Below are 17,134 nucleotides of genomic sequence, written 5' to 3' on the forward strand. Positions count from 1 at the left end.
CATTTATATCGAAAATATTTGAAAAAAGCAAATGGGAATTTTTCACGAAATTCCGAAGTAAAAAAACAATTTTTCTTGTGAAGAAAAAACATTCGCAAAATGTTCGAAAATGATATCGTTTTTAAACTTTTGACGAACAAAAGAACAACGTGCTTGTGTACATCCGAAAAATATTTGCCAATCCTTCGACAGTGATATCGTTTTCGAATGTTGTTCCGGACATTCGAATAATACCCGTACTTGGTATGGGGGGAAGTAAAAATCGTCCCAACTGGAAATGTATTTTTGATTTGGATCATATGAAAAATATTCACATATGCAGTGAAACACCAACATATTTAGAAAAAATGAGAGAGCGAACCACAAATATTGAAAATCCATTATGTCATTACCCGAATGAGTTGGGCTCAGTTGGCTCCCCAAAAAACTTTTATAATTAATTTTCAAAAAGTGTCCCAAATTTATTATAATTGAGTTAAATAAAATTATGGCTGATGATGATGATAAACCCAAGAAGCATACATTAGAATCCCTATTCCACTTATATGCAAACAACATTGTTGTATCCATGGAATTGGACAATGAAGATTACGACTGCATTTTACTATCTCAAATTGATTATTGGCTAGAACAAGCAAAACTTCTGAGAACAACATTCACTCTTACTGAAACGGGTTTGGCATATATGGAATTTAGGTAAAAAAAATATAATTCAATGACCCATCCATTTTGGATTCTGTTTGAAATCTTTAACTGTAGAAAATGGCGGTTGGATTTTGAAGAATTTTTGGATTTTTTAGAAAAAATTTGCGAGGGAAAGATTATTACAGTTGATGAAGTTAAGACGTTACTTTTGGAGGCTGGAGTGCCTGCTGGCTCAAGTGATGTAGTAGTTGTGAAATAAATGTTAATCTGGTTGGGTAATATTTGGTAGATATGCATGTAATAAACCTCAAAATAAACATGTTAGTGCTCCGATACCAAGCTTTAACTGGAACAGATCAATCATATAAATAAAACAGCTATTATTTTTGCATCTGAATTTTAATTAAATACTGAGATATTTATTTTTATTTATTATAAAAATGTACAAACACAAACCGTACAGAAAATTTGACGTTTTCAATTTTAACATTCTTGATAATAAATAAAAATTATATTTTTCTGTATAGGGAATTTAGATAGATCCTCCGCGAAGACGTAGTACCAAATGGAGAGTAGATTCCTTTTGGATGTTGTAGTCCGACAAAGTGCGTCCATCTTCTAATTGTTTGCCAGCAAAAATTAAACGTTGTTGGTCTGGGGGAATACCTTCCTTGTCTTGGATTTTGGCTTTGACATTTTCAATGGTATCGGAAGGTTCAACTTCCAAGGTGATGGTCTTTCCGGTCAATGTCTTGACGAAAATTTGCATGCCACCACGAAGGCGCAAGACCAAATGGAGAGTAGATTCCTTTTGGATGTTGTAGTCCGACAAAGTGCGTCCATCTTCTAATTGTTTGCCAGCAAAAATTAAACGTTGTTGGTCTGGGGGAATACCTTCCTTGTCTTGGATTTTTGCCTTGACATTTTCAATAGTATCGGAAGGTTCAACTTCCAAGGTGATGGTTTTTCCGGTCAATGTCTTGACAAAAATCTGCATGCCACCACGAAGGCGCAAGACCAAATGGAGAGTGGATTCTTTTTGGATATTATAATCGGACAAAGTGCGTCCGTCTTCCAATTGTTTGCCAGCGAAAATTAAACGCTGTTGGTCTGGGGGAATACCTTCCTTGTCTTGGATTTTTGCTTTGACATTTTCAATAGTATCGGAAGGTTCAACTTCCAAGGTGATGGTCTTTCCGGTCAATGTCTTGACGAAAATTTGCATGCCACCACGAAGACGCAAGACCAAATGGAGAGTAGATTCCTTTTGGATGTTATAATCGGACAAAGTGCGGCCATCTTCTAACTGTTTGCCAGCGAAAATCAAACGTTGTTGGTCTGGGGGAATACCTTCCTTGTCTTGGATTTTTGCCTTGACATTCTCAATAGTATCGGAAGGTTCAACTTCCAAGGTGATGGTCTTTCCGGTCAATGTCTTGACGAAAATCTGCATGCCACCACGAAGGCGCAAGACCAAATGGAGAGTTGATTCTTTTTGGATGTTATAATCGGACAGAGTGCGTCCGTCTTCCAATTGTTTGCCAGCAAAAATTAAACGTTGTTGGTCTGGGGGAATACCTTCCTTGTCTTGAATTTTAGCTTTGACATTTTCAATAGTGTCGGAAGGTTCAACTTCCAAAGTAATTGTTTTTCCAGTTAAGGTTTTTACGAAGATCTGCATACCTCCACGAAGACGCAAGACCAAATGTAGAGTTGACTCCTTTTGAATGTTGTAATCGGACAGAGTGCGGCCATCTTCTAACTGTTTGCCAGCGAAAATCAAACGTTGTTGGTCTGGGGGAATACCTTCCTTGTCTTGGATTTTAGCTTTGACATTTTCAATAGTGTCGGAAGGTTCAACTTCCAAAGTAATTGTTTTTCCAGTTAAGGTTTTTACGAAAATCTGCATACCTCCACGAAGACGCAAGACCAAATGTAGAGTTGACTCCTTTTGAATGTTGTAATCGGACAGAGTGCGGCCATCTTCTAACTGTTTGCCAGCGAAAATCAAACGTTGTTGGTCTGGGGGAATACCTTCCTTGTCTTGGATTTTAGCTTTGACATTTTCAATAGTATCGGAAGGTTCAACTTCCAAGGTGATGGTCTTTCCGGTCAATGTCTTGACAAAAATCTGCATGCCACCACGAAGGCGCAAGACCAAGTGGAGAGTGGACTCTTTTTGGATATTATAATCGGACAAAGTGCGGCCATCTTCTAACTGTTTGCCAGCGAAAATCAAACGTTGTTGGTCTGGGGGAATACCTTCCTTGTCTTGGATTTTTGCCTTCACATTTTCAATAGTGTCGGAAGGTTCAACTTCCAAAGTAATTGTTTTTCCAGTTAAGGTTTTTACGAAGATCTGCATACCCCCACGAAGACGCAAGACCAAATGGAGAGTTGACTCTTTTTGAATGTTATAATCGGACAAAGTGCGGCCATCTTCTAACTGTTTGCCAGCGAAAATCAAACGTTGTTGGTCTGGGGGAATACCTTCCTTGTCTTGGATTTTAGCTTTGACATTTTCAATAGTGTCGGAAGGTTCAACTTCCAAAGTAATTGTTTTTCCAGTTAAGGTTTTTACGAAAATCTGCATACCTCCACGAAGACGCAAGACCAAATGGAGAGTAGATTCCTTTTGGATGTTATAATCGGACAAAGTGCGGCCATCCTCTAATTGTTTGCCAGCAAAAATCAAACGTTGTTGGTCTGGGGGAATACCTTCCTTGTCTTGGATTTTAGCTTTGACATTTTCTATGGTATCGGAAGGTTCAACTTCTAAAGTGATGGTCTTTCCCGTCAATGTCTTCACGAAGATCTGCATACCCCCACGAAGACGCAAGACCAAATGCAGAGTTGACTCTTTTTGTATGTTATAATCGGACAAAGTGCGGCCATCTTCCAATTGTTTGCCAGCAAAAATTAAACGTTGTTGGTCTGGGGGAATACCTTCCTTGTCTTGGATTTTTGCCTTGACATTCTCAATAGTATCGGAAGGTTCAACTTCCAAAGTGATGGTCTTTCCGGTCAATGTCTTGACGAAAATCTGCATGCCACCACGAAGGCGCAAGACCAAATGTAGAGTTGACTCCTTTTGAATGTTGTAATCGGACAGAGTGCGTCCGTCTTCCAATTGTTTGCCAGCAAAAATTAAACGTTGTTGGTCTGGAGGAATACCTTCCTTGTCTTGGATTTTGGCTTTGACATTTTCAATGGTATCGGAAGGTTCAACTTCTAAGGTGATGGTTTTTCCGGTCAATGTCTTGACGAAAATCTGCATGCCACCACGAAGACGCAAGACCAAATGTAGAGTTGACTCCTTTTGGATGTTGTAGTCCGACAAAGTGCGTCCATCTTCTAATTGTTTGCCAGCAAAAATCAAACGTTGTTGGTCTGGGGGAATACCTTCCTTGTCTTGGATTTTAGCTTTCACATTTTCTATAGTATCGGAAGGTTCAACTTCCAAGGTGATGGTCTTTCCGGTCAATGTCTTGACAAAAATCTGCATGCCACCACGAAGGCGCAAGACCAAGTGGAGAGTGGACTCTTTTTGGATATTATAATCGGACAAAGTGCGGCCATCTTCTAACTGTTTGCCAGCGAAAATCAAACGTTGTTGGTCTGGGGGAATACCTTCCTTGTCTTGGATTTTTGCCTTCACATTTTCAATAGTGTCGGAAGGTTCAACTTCCAAAGTAATTGTTTTTCCAGTTAAGGTTTTTACGAAGATCTGCATACCCCCACGAAGACGCAAGACCAAATGTAGAGTTGACTCCTTTTGAATGTTGTAATCGGACAGAGTGCGGCCATCTTCCAATTGTTTGCCAGCGAAAATTAAACGTTGTTGGTCTGGGGGAATGCCTTCCTTGTCTTGGATTTTAGCTTTGACATTTTCTATGGTATCGGAAGGTTCAACTTCCAAAGTGATGGTCTTTCCCGTCAATGTCTTCACAAAGATCTGCATACCCCCACGAAGACGCAATACCAAATGCAGAGTTGACTCCTTTTGAATGTTGTAATCGGACAAAGTGCGGCCATCTTCTAATTGTTTGCCAGCAAATATTAAACGTTGTTGGTCTGGGGGAATACCTTCCTTGTCTTGGATTTTAGCTTTGACATTTTCTATGGTATCGGAAGGTTCAACTTCTAAAGTGATGGTCTTTCCCGTCAATGTCTTCACAAAGATCTGCATGCCACCACGAAGGCGCAAGACCAAATGGAGAGTGGACTCTTTTTGGATATTATAATCGGACAAAGTGCGGCCATCTTCTAACTGTTTGCCAGCGAAAATCAAACGTTGTTGGTCTGGGGGAATACCTTCCTTGTCTTGGATTTTTGCCTTCACATTTTCAATAGTGTCGGAAGGTTCAACTTCCAAAGTAATTGTTTTTCCAGTTAAGGTTTTTACGAAGATCTGCATACCCCCACGAAGACGCAAGACCAAATGTAGAGTTGACTCCTTTTGAATGTTGTAATCGGACAGAGTGCGGCCATCTTCCAATTGTTTGCCAGCGAAAATTAAACGTTGTTGGTCTGGGGGAATGCCTTCCTTGTCTTGGATTTTAGCTTTGACATTTTCTATGGTATCGGAAGGTTCAACTTCCAATGTGATTGTTTTTCCTGTCAATGTCTTCACGAAGATCTGCATACCCCCACGAAGACGCAATACCAAATGTAGAGTTGATTCTTTTTGGATGTTATAATCGGACAAAGTGCGGCCATCTTCTAATTGTTTGCCAGCGAAAATCAAACGTTGTTGGTCTGGGGGAATACCTTCCTTGTCTTGGATTTTAGCTTTGACATTTTCAATGGTATCGGAAGGTTCAACTTCCAAGGTGATGGTTTTTCCAGTTAAAGTCTTCACGAAGATCTGCATATTGTATCTAAAAAAATATTTTTATTGTGAATACAAATAATTTATGATCTTATATAATTTAAAGAAAATTATTTTTATGATTTTCTCAAGGAAAAAATGACTTATTTTTGATAATTACTTACTCAAAGATGTGTAGATATTAATATTTTTCAATTGAATTATAGCACAAATTTCACAATTTTCACCTTCTAGTAACGCCAACTTTTTTCTGTATACTGTGAAAATGCTGACTCATAAAAGACAAAGAAGCCAAGGTGAAATTTTCAAGTCGCGTATAATTATTATTGACGGCGTTACGCATTCTCTTATATAAACAATCTGGCAACTATTCGATACTGACCATGTTTGTATCGTCTGAACATGATATGAGGAGTGCAAAATTCAATCAGCTTGTCGCTTTCTTTGTTCGCATTGTTCTAGTAAAATAATAACAAAGATATACAAATGCAAAGTCTTGTGTATGTATGAGTCAGAGTCACAGTATACAAATAATTTCACAAGTTGGCGTTACTAGAAGATTGCAAATTGCAAATGTATACATATGTGGCCAAGATCTATTAAACAGGTCACGTAAGTAGCACAACAACAACTAATTTTTGGCGGAAAATTCTTTAATATGTCAAAATGTTTGTTTACGTTTTCATACAATTTATTCACAATAACAAAAAATTTGACATATTGAAACCAATCAGCTGGACGTTTTACGCCACCTTAAAGCGTTTCTACACGGTATGTTTTTTACATATTTGTGCATACCAACTGTCACTTTTTACATACAGAAATTTCAATGCATCAAAGAGTTATGTGCATACATACAATGTATATTTTTCGAATAGAACGCGCTATATTCTCGTCTGTACAACCAAAGGTAAACAGCTGTTTTGTTTGTACGCGATATAAATAAAGAAAAAATCAGAAAACGAATGAAAAATAAAATTTTGCCGTGCAGAAGGAATTACATATGGGCGAAAAAAAGTGACATGAATATGTAAAAAACATACCGTGTAGAAACCCCATTATTATTTCATCATGTATGTGACTAAAGGCCTGGGTACATAAGCTGCCTTGCCTGATTGCCTTGCTTTCCTGCTTCATTTCTGACATAATAAAAATAAAAGAATAAAGAAGGTCGAGCAAATTTCGAACTGGGTTGCACTTTTCTTTTCTATTCTTTTATCAGAAGCAAGCAAGGCAACCAGGCAAGGCAGCTTATGTACGTAGGCCTTAATGGCCTGGGTACATTTTGCCGATGCGGCTACCTGTGTATTTGTACCATGATGATTTAGTAAGTCTGTGTTTAGACACACAAATTTCTCGGGAAAGTAAATTGAGTTTTTTGGGAGAGTGCGGAGAGGAAAGAGCTCCTCAATACTCTTTCCTACCCCCTATTGCCTAAAAACTGAATTTACTTTCCCGAGAAATTTGTGTGTCTAAACACGGACTAATGCTAAGTTTACATTTACGAAATCCACTCGATTTCAACTGTCAATTCCATAGCTCAAACGTCAAAAGAAATCTTATCTGGATTTCATTTGACGTTTAACCTATGGATTTGACAGTTAAAAACGAGTGGATTTCGTAAATGTAAACCAAGCATAAGTCCAGTGGCTTCCAATTCCATTGCATATAATGCCTGATTTAGACTATGCTGGATTTAGCAAATCCAGTGGATTTAAGCTGTCATTTTCATACAACATTTGTCAAATAAAGCAAGATAATTGCTAAATCCGGCGTATTCTAAAAGGACTTTAAGTGAAATAAGTCCTCATAACTGGACAAAAAAGTTATAATATAAACCAGGGGCTGGATTCTTGTTCTATGAAAAGTTGATATGAGAAACATTTTCTTTATATAATTTTTCTCATTGACATTTGTAAATTTTTTTGTTTCACATTTTTCTTTCTTCGATTTGAAACCAATTTATTTGCATTTAAGGCTCGATTTACATTTAAATCCACTCGATTTCAACTGTCAATTTCATTGATTAAACGTCAAATGTAATCCAATGGATTTCAGATGAGTTTTCATTTGACGTATACGCTAAGGAATGGACAGTTATTTGCAAAATATGCGAACTAGTGGATTTCGTAAATGTAAACCAAGCATAAGCCGAAAATACATCCAATGTTTCAGTAATTGATGGTCTGTTCCTTTACTTTTGAAAATGGCAAAACCGGCAAAAGTAGTAAAACTTGTAAACTGCTCCCATATAAATTGTATTGTGTCAGAAGTAAAGGAACGCTTTTCGAGTAAAAAGTGGTAAAACTTGAAGATTCTTGAACGTAAAGGAACAGAGTTTGAAATACATGTATTTTGTTTTTTAAACACACACGCAACACGCAGAGTTATAGGTTTCGCCATTAAGGTGAGAACACAATGAGTAAAAGAATAAAGAAACATAAAATCGCATTTGATTAGGTAGTACTCGGCTTTTATTCATTTACATGAAATTGAGAGTGAAGCAAGCAACAAAAGTGATTGTGTTTCTACCTTTACCCATGGTAGAACAAACCAGGTAAAGTTAATACTACAACAAATACAACTCAACAACAACCACATAGAAATTTGTTTTTGTTTGTTAACGTTAGTGTCAACGTAAATGTAAACAAAATACGGAAATGTCTATAAATTATTGGAATTTAAAAAACTAATAATTTTTCACATTTGATTGAATATTTTGAAAAACATGAATGAAAACTCGTTAGATTTTCAATTTGAATGTTTCCATATCATTCCACTAAATGCATTATTTCTCGCAGAAAGTAGAATTCTTGCAAAAATGTTTGGGGTCGCTGGCAATTCATTAAAAAAAAGAAGCTGTTGCTTTTCAAAACAAAAAAGCACATGTTTATTAGGGCTTCATTCTTTTCAAGTTTAACAAAATACCACACATATTAACAAATATTGTACCGCCTCTATAAGCGGTGTTTTAGTGTGTGGCATGTCGTTCGGACCTGGAGGAGGTTACATGTCAATGATATGAAGGAGTCTTTATGGGAAATAGTTGTTTTTCTGATGAATAAATTTGTTCTTCAAAAAATATATATCCCTAATATACATCGAACATAGAAATAAATATATAAAATGACGTATGGAATTTGACACTAACACTACATCCCAGTTCAGTCAGCTGGGTATTGCTGCTACCTTTTCTTGTTCTACCATGACCTTTACCCAACCTTTGGATGCTTTTTCAGATTAAACCCAGCCAAAAAGTGTCGAGCCGCCGACAGAAAAGTTGCTCAGCCTTGATATCCAGTCATCAGCTGTTAATTTTTAATCATGTCTCATTTTGTTTTCTCTTACATTCGTAAACAGAGTCAGTCTTGTGCACATCTTTATCTGGCTTTTTCAATTATCCCCATGTTTCGTAGCATTTTGGGACGTTTTTAAATCTGTTCGGCTCGCAGAAAAGTTAAGCGTTTTTATCTCCGTGGAATGTTTAGGTTTCCGATTTTTCCTGTATAATTTATAAATAACCAGGAAATAAAATGGAACCCGAACTTGATCTCAAAGTTAAGGAACAACCTGCAAGACCATTCAAATTATAAGTATTCCAATTTGGTGGAGAAGATGTGAAAAAATAATTGTGAAAATATCTCTTACCATTTCATTCTAGCACGGCACATCAAATTGTTAGCTTGACCGGTATAAGTTTTGAAAGAAAAAGTATAATTGTAAGTGATGACCATGACAAACTATCAAATCTCTATTCATAATTATAATTATAGGGAGCTGTAGAGCTGACCATTGTTCCCACCAAGGAGAATTTAAGAATCATACGTTTGAATGCTAAACAATGTCGGGTATATAGAGTGTTGCTGAACGATGTTTGTGAAGCGGATTTTGTTTACTTTGATCCATTTTTGGATATCTGTCAGGGCGACGCAAAGACGTAAGTTGTAATATCAAGTGGTAAAGATGAATAATATATTATATTTTACTGTGTCTTTATATTGACAGCCGCTCTTTGGAAACTTTTTCAAAGTTCCATTTAACTGCAGCACAAAAAACCGATCCGGATGCAAACTGCGGAGAGCTGCTTATACAGGTACCACCCGAAGGCTACCATATGATACAGGAGGGACGTGGATTACGAATTGGCATTGAATTTTCCTTGGAGAATCCTCAGGGTGGTATTCACTTTGTTATACCGCCTACAAATGACGATGATCCGCAACCCAATAGTGCCCACATGTACACACACTCCTATGAAAATGCATCCCGTTTGTGGTTTCCTTGCGTTGACAGTTTTGCCGATCCCTGTACATGGAAGCTGGAGTTTACTGTGGACAAACATTTGACAGCTGTTTCTTGTGGCGAATTAATGGAAGTGGTAATGACACCCGACTTGCGTAGGAAAACCTTTCACTATGCCTTGAATGTACCTGTGTGTGCTCCAAATATAGCTTTAGCTGTGGGCCCATTTGAAATTTATGTCGATCCTCACATGCATGAAGTAACACATTTTTGTTTGCCCCAGCTGTTGCCACTGCTCAAAAACACCGTGCGCTATTTACATGAAGCTTTTGAATTTTTCGAAGATACCTTATCCACCCGTTACCCCTTCACATGCTACAAACAGGTATTTGTAGATCATGCGGATGCGGATATAAGTGCATATGCTACAATGAGCATAGCTTCGGTACATCTTTTGCACAGTATTGCTATTATAGATCAAACATACGTTTCGCGTACTCTTATGTCTAGAGCAGTGGCGGAACAGTTCTTCGGATGTTTTATAACCTCACACCATTGGTCTGATACTTGGTTGGCCAAGGGTATAGCTGAATATCTTTGCGGTCTTTATTCGCGTAAATGTTTTGGCAACAATGAATATCGCGAATGGATACAGAAGGAGCTGGATAGAGTGGTAAAATATGAAGAGCAGTATGGTGGTATTATATTGGATTGTAGCCAACCTCCTGCACCACTGCCTGTTAGCAGCACTAATCCAGCAGCATCGACTGCCAAACATCAAGAGATTGTGCATTACTTCCCCATAAAAAGTTTGCACACGGTGTCGCCAAAATATGTGGATGCTATGCGAAGAAAGGCTCATTTGGTTATACGTATGTTGGAACATCGTATCGGTCAAGAGTTGTTAATACAGGTGGGATATAAATCAAGAAATTATTTGCAAATTTGATATATGAGTTATTTTATATTTTTAGGTATTCAATAAACAGTTGGCGTTGGCAACAAATGCGGCTGGCACCAAAATTGGTTCAGGTCTTTGGCATCACTTGTTGATATCCACAAACATTTTCATAAAAGCCATTTTCACTGTTACCGGCAAAGATATGTCTGTATTTATGGATCAATGGGTACGCACTGGTGGTCATGCCAAGTTTTCACTTACATCTGTCTTCAATCGCAAACGTAATACAATAGAATTGGAAATACGTCAAGATTTTGTCAATCAAAGGGGTGTACGCAAATACAATGGTCCACTGTTGGTCCAACTACAAGAATTGGATGGTACATTTAAGCATATGCTACAAATAGAAAATGTTGTGGTCAAGGCCGACATAACATGTCACTCGAAAAGTCGTCGTAATAAGAAAAAGAAAATTCCATTGTGTACTGGCGAGGAGGTGGATATGGATCTATCGCCTATGGAGTAAGATATATTTATATGAATGGATTACTTAACGGTTATTGATTTTCGTTGTTTTTTAGTGACTCCCCTGTATTGTGGATAAGATTAGATCCTGAAATGATATTGATAAGAGATTTAAATATCGAACAACCAGATTTTCAGTGGCAATTTCAATTAAGACATGAACGTGATGTTACTGCCCAATTTGAGGCTATAAAAGCCTTAGAAAAATACCCCACAAATGCGACACGTTCTGCTCTGACGGATGCCATTGAAAATGAGCAATTTTTCTATAAGGTCCGCTGTGAGGCAGCAAATTGTTTAACAAAGGTGAGTGTGGTGTTATAAAACATTTTATTAATATTTTATACCCACCCTTGCTTTTATGGGTATTAATGTTGCATTGCTTTATGTGTTCTAGCTCGCGTAGTATTACTTAGGTATTCAGTGTTCATACTACAAAGCTCATTACGCTAATTTTATAATCTCGTCGCTTCTGCAGGGAAATTTGGTATAATTTCGGTTATTTGACCAGCTGGTATGTAGAGAGGGGCTGCAGATGTGATTTGAGGGTAGCTTTCTGAAGTGGTGATTGGTATATTCCCTGAAACCTTGCCAGAAAAGTTATGATTTGGTCTGATCTGTTAAGGCAGACGATGATGAGATCTCGTGGGCACAACTATTCATAAGGCAACTTCACCTCTTCAGTACCAAACATTACAGCTTCATTACATTCCATGTATGGTTCGCTAGAGTCAAGCTCAAGCGGGATATCTCTGTACTAAATAGACTAGGGTATAAAGAGGGCAAGTCCTCCTCCACTTCTATTGTTGTACGAACCATTCGCAAAACGTTGTAACCATGTCAACGTCGCAAACTATAAGCCTCCTGTTTCATAAGTCCACAATTTCGTTGACTTTGTTGTGAAGACCGTTTATGTGCAGGAACCATGCATTTTCGGAGAGCTGAACAACGACTATGATGATGAATTCGGTAACGAAGTTGCAGAAACTGTTAGATGTTTTGGCGCAGCAAGCAGAAATAACTACTATCGCTGTGGTCCTGGCTAGGAGGCTAAGACCAGAGCAAACTTGACATTCTTCTACATGAACCAGAAGACTTTTGAGGCGCAGCTAGCAGCAACTTGGAGTCTTCTGTAGAAAACAGAAGGCCTTTGAGGTTTTCTATAGGGCAGACCTCTTTAGGTGTTCTTAAAGCAACAGAAGACCTCCCGGGTTCTTGTATAGGCGACAGAAGACTTTGAGGTCTTCTATAGAAAGTAGAAGACTTGATAAGGTCTTTAATAGGTTACAGATGAACTCTTGATATCTCCTTTAGGCAACAGAAAACCTCTTGAGGTCTTCTTTAGGCAACAAAAGAGCTCTTGAGGTCATATATAGGCAAAGAAAGATCTCTGGAGCTCTTCTATAGGCAAAGAAAGATTTCTGAAGCTCACCTATAGGCAAGAAAAGATTTCTTGAGGTCCTCCAAAGACCAATGATGGGTTTCTATAGGCAACTGAAGACCGCTTTGAAGGCGACAGAAGAACTTTGAGGTTTCTATAGGCAAAAGAATATTTCTGGGGGTCTTTTCGAGGTAATACGAGGCCTCTTGAGGTCCTCCAAAGGCAGCAGACCTATTATGGTGTTCTATAGGAAACAGAGGACCGCTTCGAAGGCGACAAATGAGGTTTGGGTCCCCTATATGTATCAGAAGACCTATGAGGACTTCTAATGGGTCATCATCTATAGGCAATAGAAAACCTCTTGAGGTCCTCCATAAATAACAGAAGATCTCTCAAGGACTTCTACAGGCACTAGAAGAACCGTTTTGGTCTTATATAGGCAACAGATGACCTCTTGCGGTATTTTATAGGCCACATAAGACCTTTGAGGTATTCTATATGCTACAGATGATCTTTGGGCTCTTCTATAGGTAACATATGACCACTACGAAGGTCTTCTTTAGGCAACAAAAGAGCTCCTGAGGTCATCTATAGGCAAAGAAAGATCTCTGGAGCTCTTTTGTAGGCAAAGAAAGATCTCTGAAGCTCTTCTATAAGCAACAAAAGATTTCTTGAGGTCCTCCAAAGACCAATGATGGTTTTCTATAGGCAACTGAAGACCGCTTTGAAGGCGACAGAAGAACTTTGAGGTTTCTATAGGCAACAGAAGATTTCTGGGGGTCTTTTTGAGGCAATACGAGGACTCTTGAGGTCCTCCAAAGGCAGCAGACCTATTATGGTGTTCTATAGGAAACAGAGGACCGCTTCGAAGGCGACAGATGAGGTTTGTATCCCCTATATGTATCAGAAGACCTATGAGGTTTTCTAATGGGACATCATCTATAGGCAACAGAAGACCTTTTGAGGTCCTCCATAAATAACAGAAGATTTCTCAAGGACTTCTACAGGCACCAGAAGAACCGTTTTGGGGTCTTATATAGGCAATAGATGACCTCTTGCGGTATTTTATAGGCCACATAAGACCTTTGAGGTCTTCTATATGCTACATATGACCTTTGAGCTCTTCTATAGGTAACAGAAGACCACTTCGAAGACCTTTGGGGTCTTCTATAGGTAACAGAATACCGTTGTGGTCTTCTATAGGTAAAAGAAGAACTCTTGAGGTCCTCCATAAATAACAGAAGATCTCTCAAGGACTTCTACAGGCACTAGAAGAACCGTTTTGGTCTTATATAGGCAACATATGACCTCTTGCGGTATTTTATAGGCCACATAAGACCTTTGAGGTATTCTATATGCTACAGATGATCTTTGGGCTCTTCTATAGGTAACATAAGACCACTACGAAGGATTCTTTAGGCAACAAAAGAGCTCCTGAGGTCATCTATAGGCAAAGAAAGATCTCTGGAGCTCTTTTGTAGGCAAAGAAAGATCTCTGAAGCTCTTCTATAAGCAACTAAAGATTTTTTGAGGTCCTCCAAAGACCAATGATGGTTTTCTATAGGCAACTGAAGACCGCTTTGAAGGCGACAGAAGAACTTTAAGGTTTCTATAGGCACCAGAAGATTTTTGGCGGTCTTTTTAAGGAAATACAAGGCCTGTTGAGGTCCTCCAAAGGCAGCAGACCAATTATGGTCTTCTATAGGAAAAAAGAAGACCGCTTCGAAGGCGACAGATGAGGTTTGGGTCCCCTATATGTATCAGAAGACATATGAGGTCTTCTAATGGGTCATCATATATAGGCAACAGAAGACCTCTTGAGGTCCTCCATAAATAACAGAAGATCTCTCAAGGACTTCTACAGGCACCAGAAGAACCGTTTTCGTGTCTTATATAGGCAACAGATGACCTCTTGCGGTGTTTTATAGACCACATAAGACCTTTGAGGTTTTCTATATGCTACAGATGATCTTTGAGCTCTTCTATAGGTAACAGAAGACCACTTCGAAGGCCTTTGGGGTCTTCTATAGGTAACAGAAGACCGTTGTGGTCTTCTATACGTAAAAGAAGAACTCTTGAGGTCCTCCATAGACAACAGAAGATCTATTGAGGACTTCTACAGGGACCAGAAGACCCCTTGAGATATTCTATAAGCAACAGAGGACCTCTTCCGGTCTTACATAAGCAACAGGTGACCTAACCCGGTCTTCTATAAGCAACAGAAGACCTCTCGAGATCTTTTATAGGCGACATAAGATCTTTGAGGTCTTCTATAGGACACAGAAGACCTTTTGAAGTTTTCTTTCTTTCCTCTTGTTAATGTCATATCTTTTTTATTTCAGGTTGCCAATCAAATGGTTACTCAATGGAGTGGACCGCCTGCAATGCTGAATATTTTCCGCAAATTCTTTGGTTCATTTAGTGCGCCACACATAATAAAACAAAATAATTTTTCAAATTTTCAATTGTATTTCCTACAAAAAGTTATACCTGTGGCCATGGCGGGTAAGTTGGAAGACAGGATTTTATATAAAATACTATGTATGTGTATATGTATGCTTGATTTTTATAGGTCTTCGCACTTCTCATGGTATTTGCCCACCTGAAGTTTTACGCTTTCTTTTCGATCTATTCAAATACAATGACAATACGCGGAATCATTATAGCGACGTCTATTACAGATCAGCTTTGGTAAATGCTTTAGGTCATTCAATTACGCCAGTTGTATCGGTTGTATTACGGGGAACTCCCATTACATCAGACAGTCTTTCGGCAGATGCCAAGTAAGTGTTACATTTATATTTGTTTTTGAGAAAAAAAACTCATTATTCATATTACATAAATAGGCTTGTACTGGAAGAAGTTACACGTCTTTTAAATTTGGAAAAGCATCTGCCTTCATACAAGTATATGGTATCAGTTGCATGCCTTAAAGTCATACGGAAGCTGCAGAAATGTGGCCACTTACCATCGTTACCAAATATATATCGCAGTTATGCAGCTTATGGCCAATATTTGGACTTACGCATTGCTGCCATGGAATGCCTGGTAGATTTTGTTAAAGTTGACGGTCGCTGGGAAGATTTGGATCATTTAATAACACTTTTGGAGACAGATCCTGATCCGGCGGCACGACATGCCTTGGCCGGGTTGTTAATTGATAATCCCCCATTTACCAGAGAGTCTAAGAGTCGTTTAGATCGCCCTGAGTTGGTGGAGAGGCTTTGGACCAATATGAAGTAAGTTATTGAATTGCATGACTTTTTGAGTATTAAAGCATTTACTATCAACATTTATTTAGCAATAAATTGGCATTCGATACAAAACTACGCTGTGACATGGTAGATCTCTATTATGCCCTATATGGCACAAGGCGGCCTCTGTGTTTACAATCGGCCGAAATGAATAGCATGTACAAGGATTTCATACGTGAAGGTACATCAAAGAAATCATCCAGTACGGCAAGCACGTCATCGATACCAAAACCTATGCCAGAAATCAAACAAGAAAGTCGACGAGAAGACCCGGATACAGTGGATAGCAAGGCAAATGTTTTGACCGCAATAAAACGCACTGCCAGCGAGGCATTTGAAGAAACCGAAGGAACAATAAAAATGGAAACGCATGAGGAAGTCACAGTTGTAAATGAGGTAATTAAAGATGAAATATACGAAGGAGAAGCAACAAAGATGGAAGTTACACACATGGAGAGTGACACATACCACTCTGAGACGAAAAAACTTAAGAGTGAGGCATTCGATGAAGACGAAAATTCAGTTACAATTATTGATATATCAGAGACTACAATTACAAGGATGGACAGTAGTTTTGACTCGTCAAGAGCCGATGGAGATATGAGGCAGAAAATGGATGCTTCTTCAAAGGTTTGTAGTAGTAAGGGGTGTTTTCATTTGGACTTGTTGGTAAATTTTGCTTTTTATCTTACACATTACAGAAGAAAAAGAAGAAGGACAAAAAGAAACACAAACACAAGCACAAACATAAACACAATCGTGAAAAGGATAAAGATCGGGAGCGACGAGAAAAACGTGATCCCAATATTTCACGTCTACAGACCAAGGAGGCCACTCCTGAAACTTTAAGTTCGGCCGATAGCAGCAACAGCAATAGTAATCCGCCTTTTAATTTTCATACATAGCATCGGCTTTTCAATCACTCCATAAAGTTCGAATCGTTTCTGATGAAGAAATAATTTCTTTGCGAAAGCAATACACACACATACATATTTAAAAGTATAAATAGATTTTATCCATACTACATTTAATGGCGTACTTTTAAGGTTATGTATCCGTATCAATAATTAAATATAAGAAAAAAAAAAAACATTTTAGACTGTATATAAATTAAAAATAAATTAAATCCCCAACATGGAGGAAAATATTTGTAAACGTATTTATGAAAGCTGTTTTCTTTCTGTAGATTGTTTCCCATAACTTGTAGAGCAGTTTTGGTAAAGAAAGGTAAGGAGAAATGTATAAAATCATCTCTCTTACCTTTTGGGAAGGTGTAGATGAGTTTTCCTGGGCGCTTTTACCAATATGAAACTTTAGTCTACGCACAGCCCTCTAGTAAAATAGACCCTGATCTA

General features: G+C 38.3%; 3 protein-coding genes across 4 annotated transcripts; 2 read left to right on the forward strand and 1 right to left on the reverse strand.

Moving 5' to 3' along the window:
* The first annotated feature begins 487 nt into the window (after positions 1 to 487).
* Positions 488 to 1,289, forward strand: LOC141402689 (tubulin polymerization-promoting protein homolog). Its single transcript, XM_073984462.1, has 2 exons — positions 488 to 696; positions 760 to 1,289. The coding sequence occupies exons 1-2, from the start codon at positions 488 to 490 to the stop codon at positions 902 to 904; spliced, it is 354 nt and encodes a 117-aa protein (XP_073840563.1). The 3' UTR covers positions 905 to 1,289.
* On the reverse strand, positions 1,029 to 5,984 carry LOC141402686 (polyubiquitin-C-like). Its single transcript, XM_073984444.1, has 2 exons — positions 5,641 to 5,984; positions 1,029 to 5,525 (listed from the first exon to the last, which is right to left on the reverse strand). The coding sequence occupies exon 2, from the start codon at positions 5,516 to 5,518 to the stop codon at positions 1,178 to 1,180; it is 4,341 nt and encodes a 1,446-aa protein (XP_073840545.1). The 5' UTR covers positions 5,519 to 5,525; positions 5,641 to 5,984; the 3' UTR covers positions 1,029 to 1,177.
* On the forward strand, positions 5,853 to 16,938 carry Taf2 (TATA-box binding protein associated factor 2). 2 transcript variants are annotated; one of them, XM_073984446.1, is made up of 12 exons: positions 5,932 to 6,088; positions 8,837 to 9,065; positions 9,141 to 9,195; positions 9,250 to 9,413; positions 9,482 to 10,631; positions 10,693 to 11,141; positions 11,201 to 11,450; positions 14,868 to 15,030; positions 15,098 to 15,308; positions 15,372 to 15,764; positions 15,827 to 16,409; positions 16,481 to 16,938. In XM_073984446.1, exons 2-12 carry the CDS (start codon positions 9,010 to 9,012, stop codon positions 16,682 to 16,684), a joined length of 3,678 nt encoding a protein of 1,225 aa, XP_073840547.1. In that variant the 5' UTR covers positions 5,932 to 6,088; positions 8,837 to 9,009; the 3' UTR covers positions 16,685 to 16,938. The 2 variants fall into 2 exon arrangements, with proteins under 2 accessions (XP_073840548.1, XP_073840547.1); XM_073984447.1 differs by lacking the exon at positions 8,837 to 9,065 and having other exon boundaries at positions 5,853 to 6,088; positions 9,138 to 9,195.
* The last annotated feature ends 196 nt before the right edge of the window (positions 16,939 to 17,134 follow it).

Source organism: Musca autumnalis, unplaced genomic scaffold, assembly GCF_047663935.1.
Source record: "Musca autumnalis isolate F117 unplaced genomic scaffold, ASM4766393v1 scaffold_4, whole genome shotgun sequence".
Lineage (NCBI taxonomy): Eukaryota > Metazoa > Arthropoda > Insecta > Diptera > Muscidae > Musca > Musca autumnalis.

Bases quoted from the DNA above. Each gene is read 5' to 3' on its own strand.
- Taf2 (XM_073984446.1), top strand. From the start codon at position 9,010: ATGGAACCCGAACTTGATCTCAAAGTTAAGGAACAACCTGCAAGACCA. The intron at 10,632-10,692 runs GTGGGATATAAA...TTATATTTTTAG, and splicing joins GTCAAGAGTTGTTAATACAG to GTATTCAATAAACAGTTGGC. The intron at 11,451-14,867 runs GTGAGTGTGGTG...TTTTTATTTCAG, and splicing joins CAGCAAATTGTTTAACAAAG to GTTGCCAATCAAATGGTTAC.
- LOC141402686 (XM_073984444.1), bottom strand. From the start codon at position 5,518: ATGCAGATCTTCGTGAAGACTTTAACTGGAAAAACCATCACCTTGGAA.
- LOC141402689 (XM_073984462.1), top strand. From the start codon at position 488: ATGGCTGATGATGATGATAAACCCAAGAAGCATACATTAGAATCCCTA. The intron at 697-759 runs GTAAAAAAAATA...CTTTAACTGTAG, and splicing joins TTGGCATATATGGAATTTAG to AAAATGGCGGTTGGATTTTG.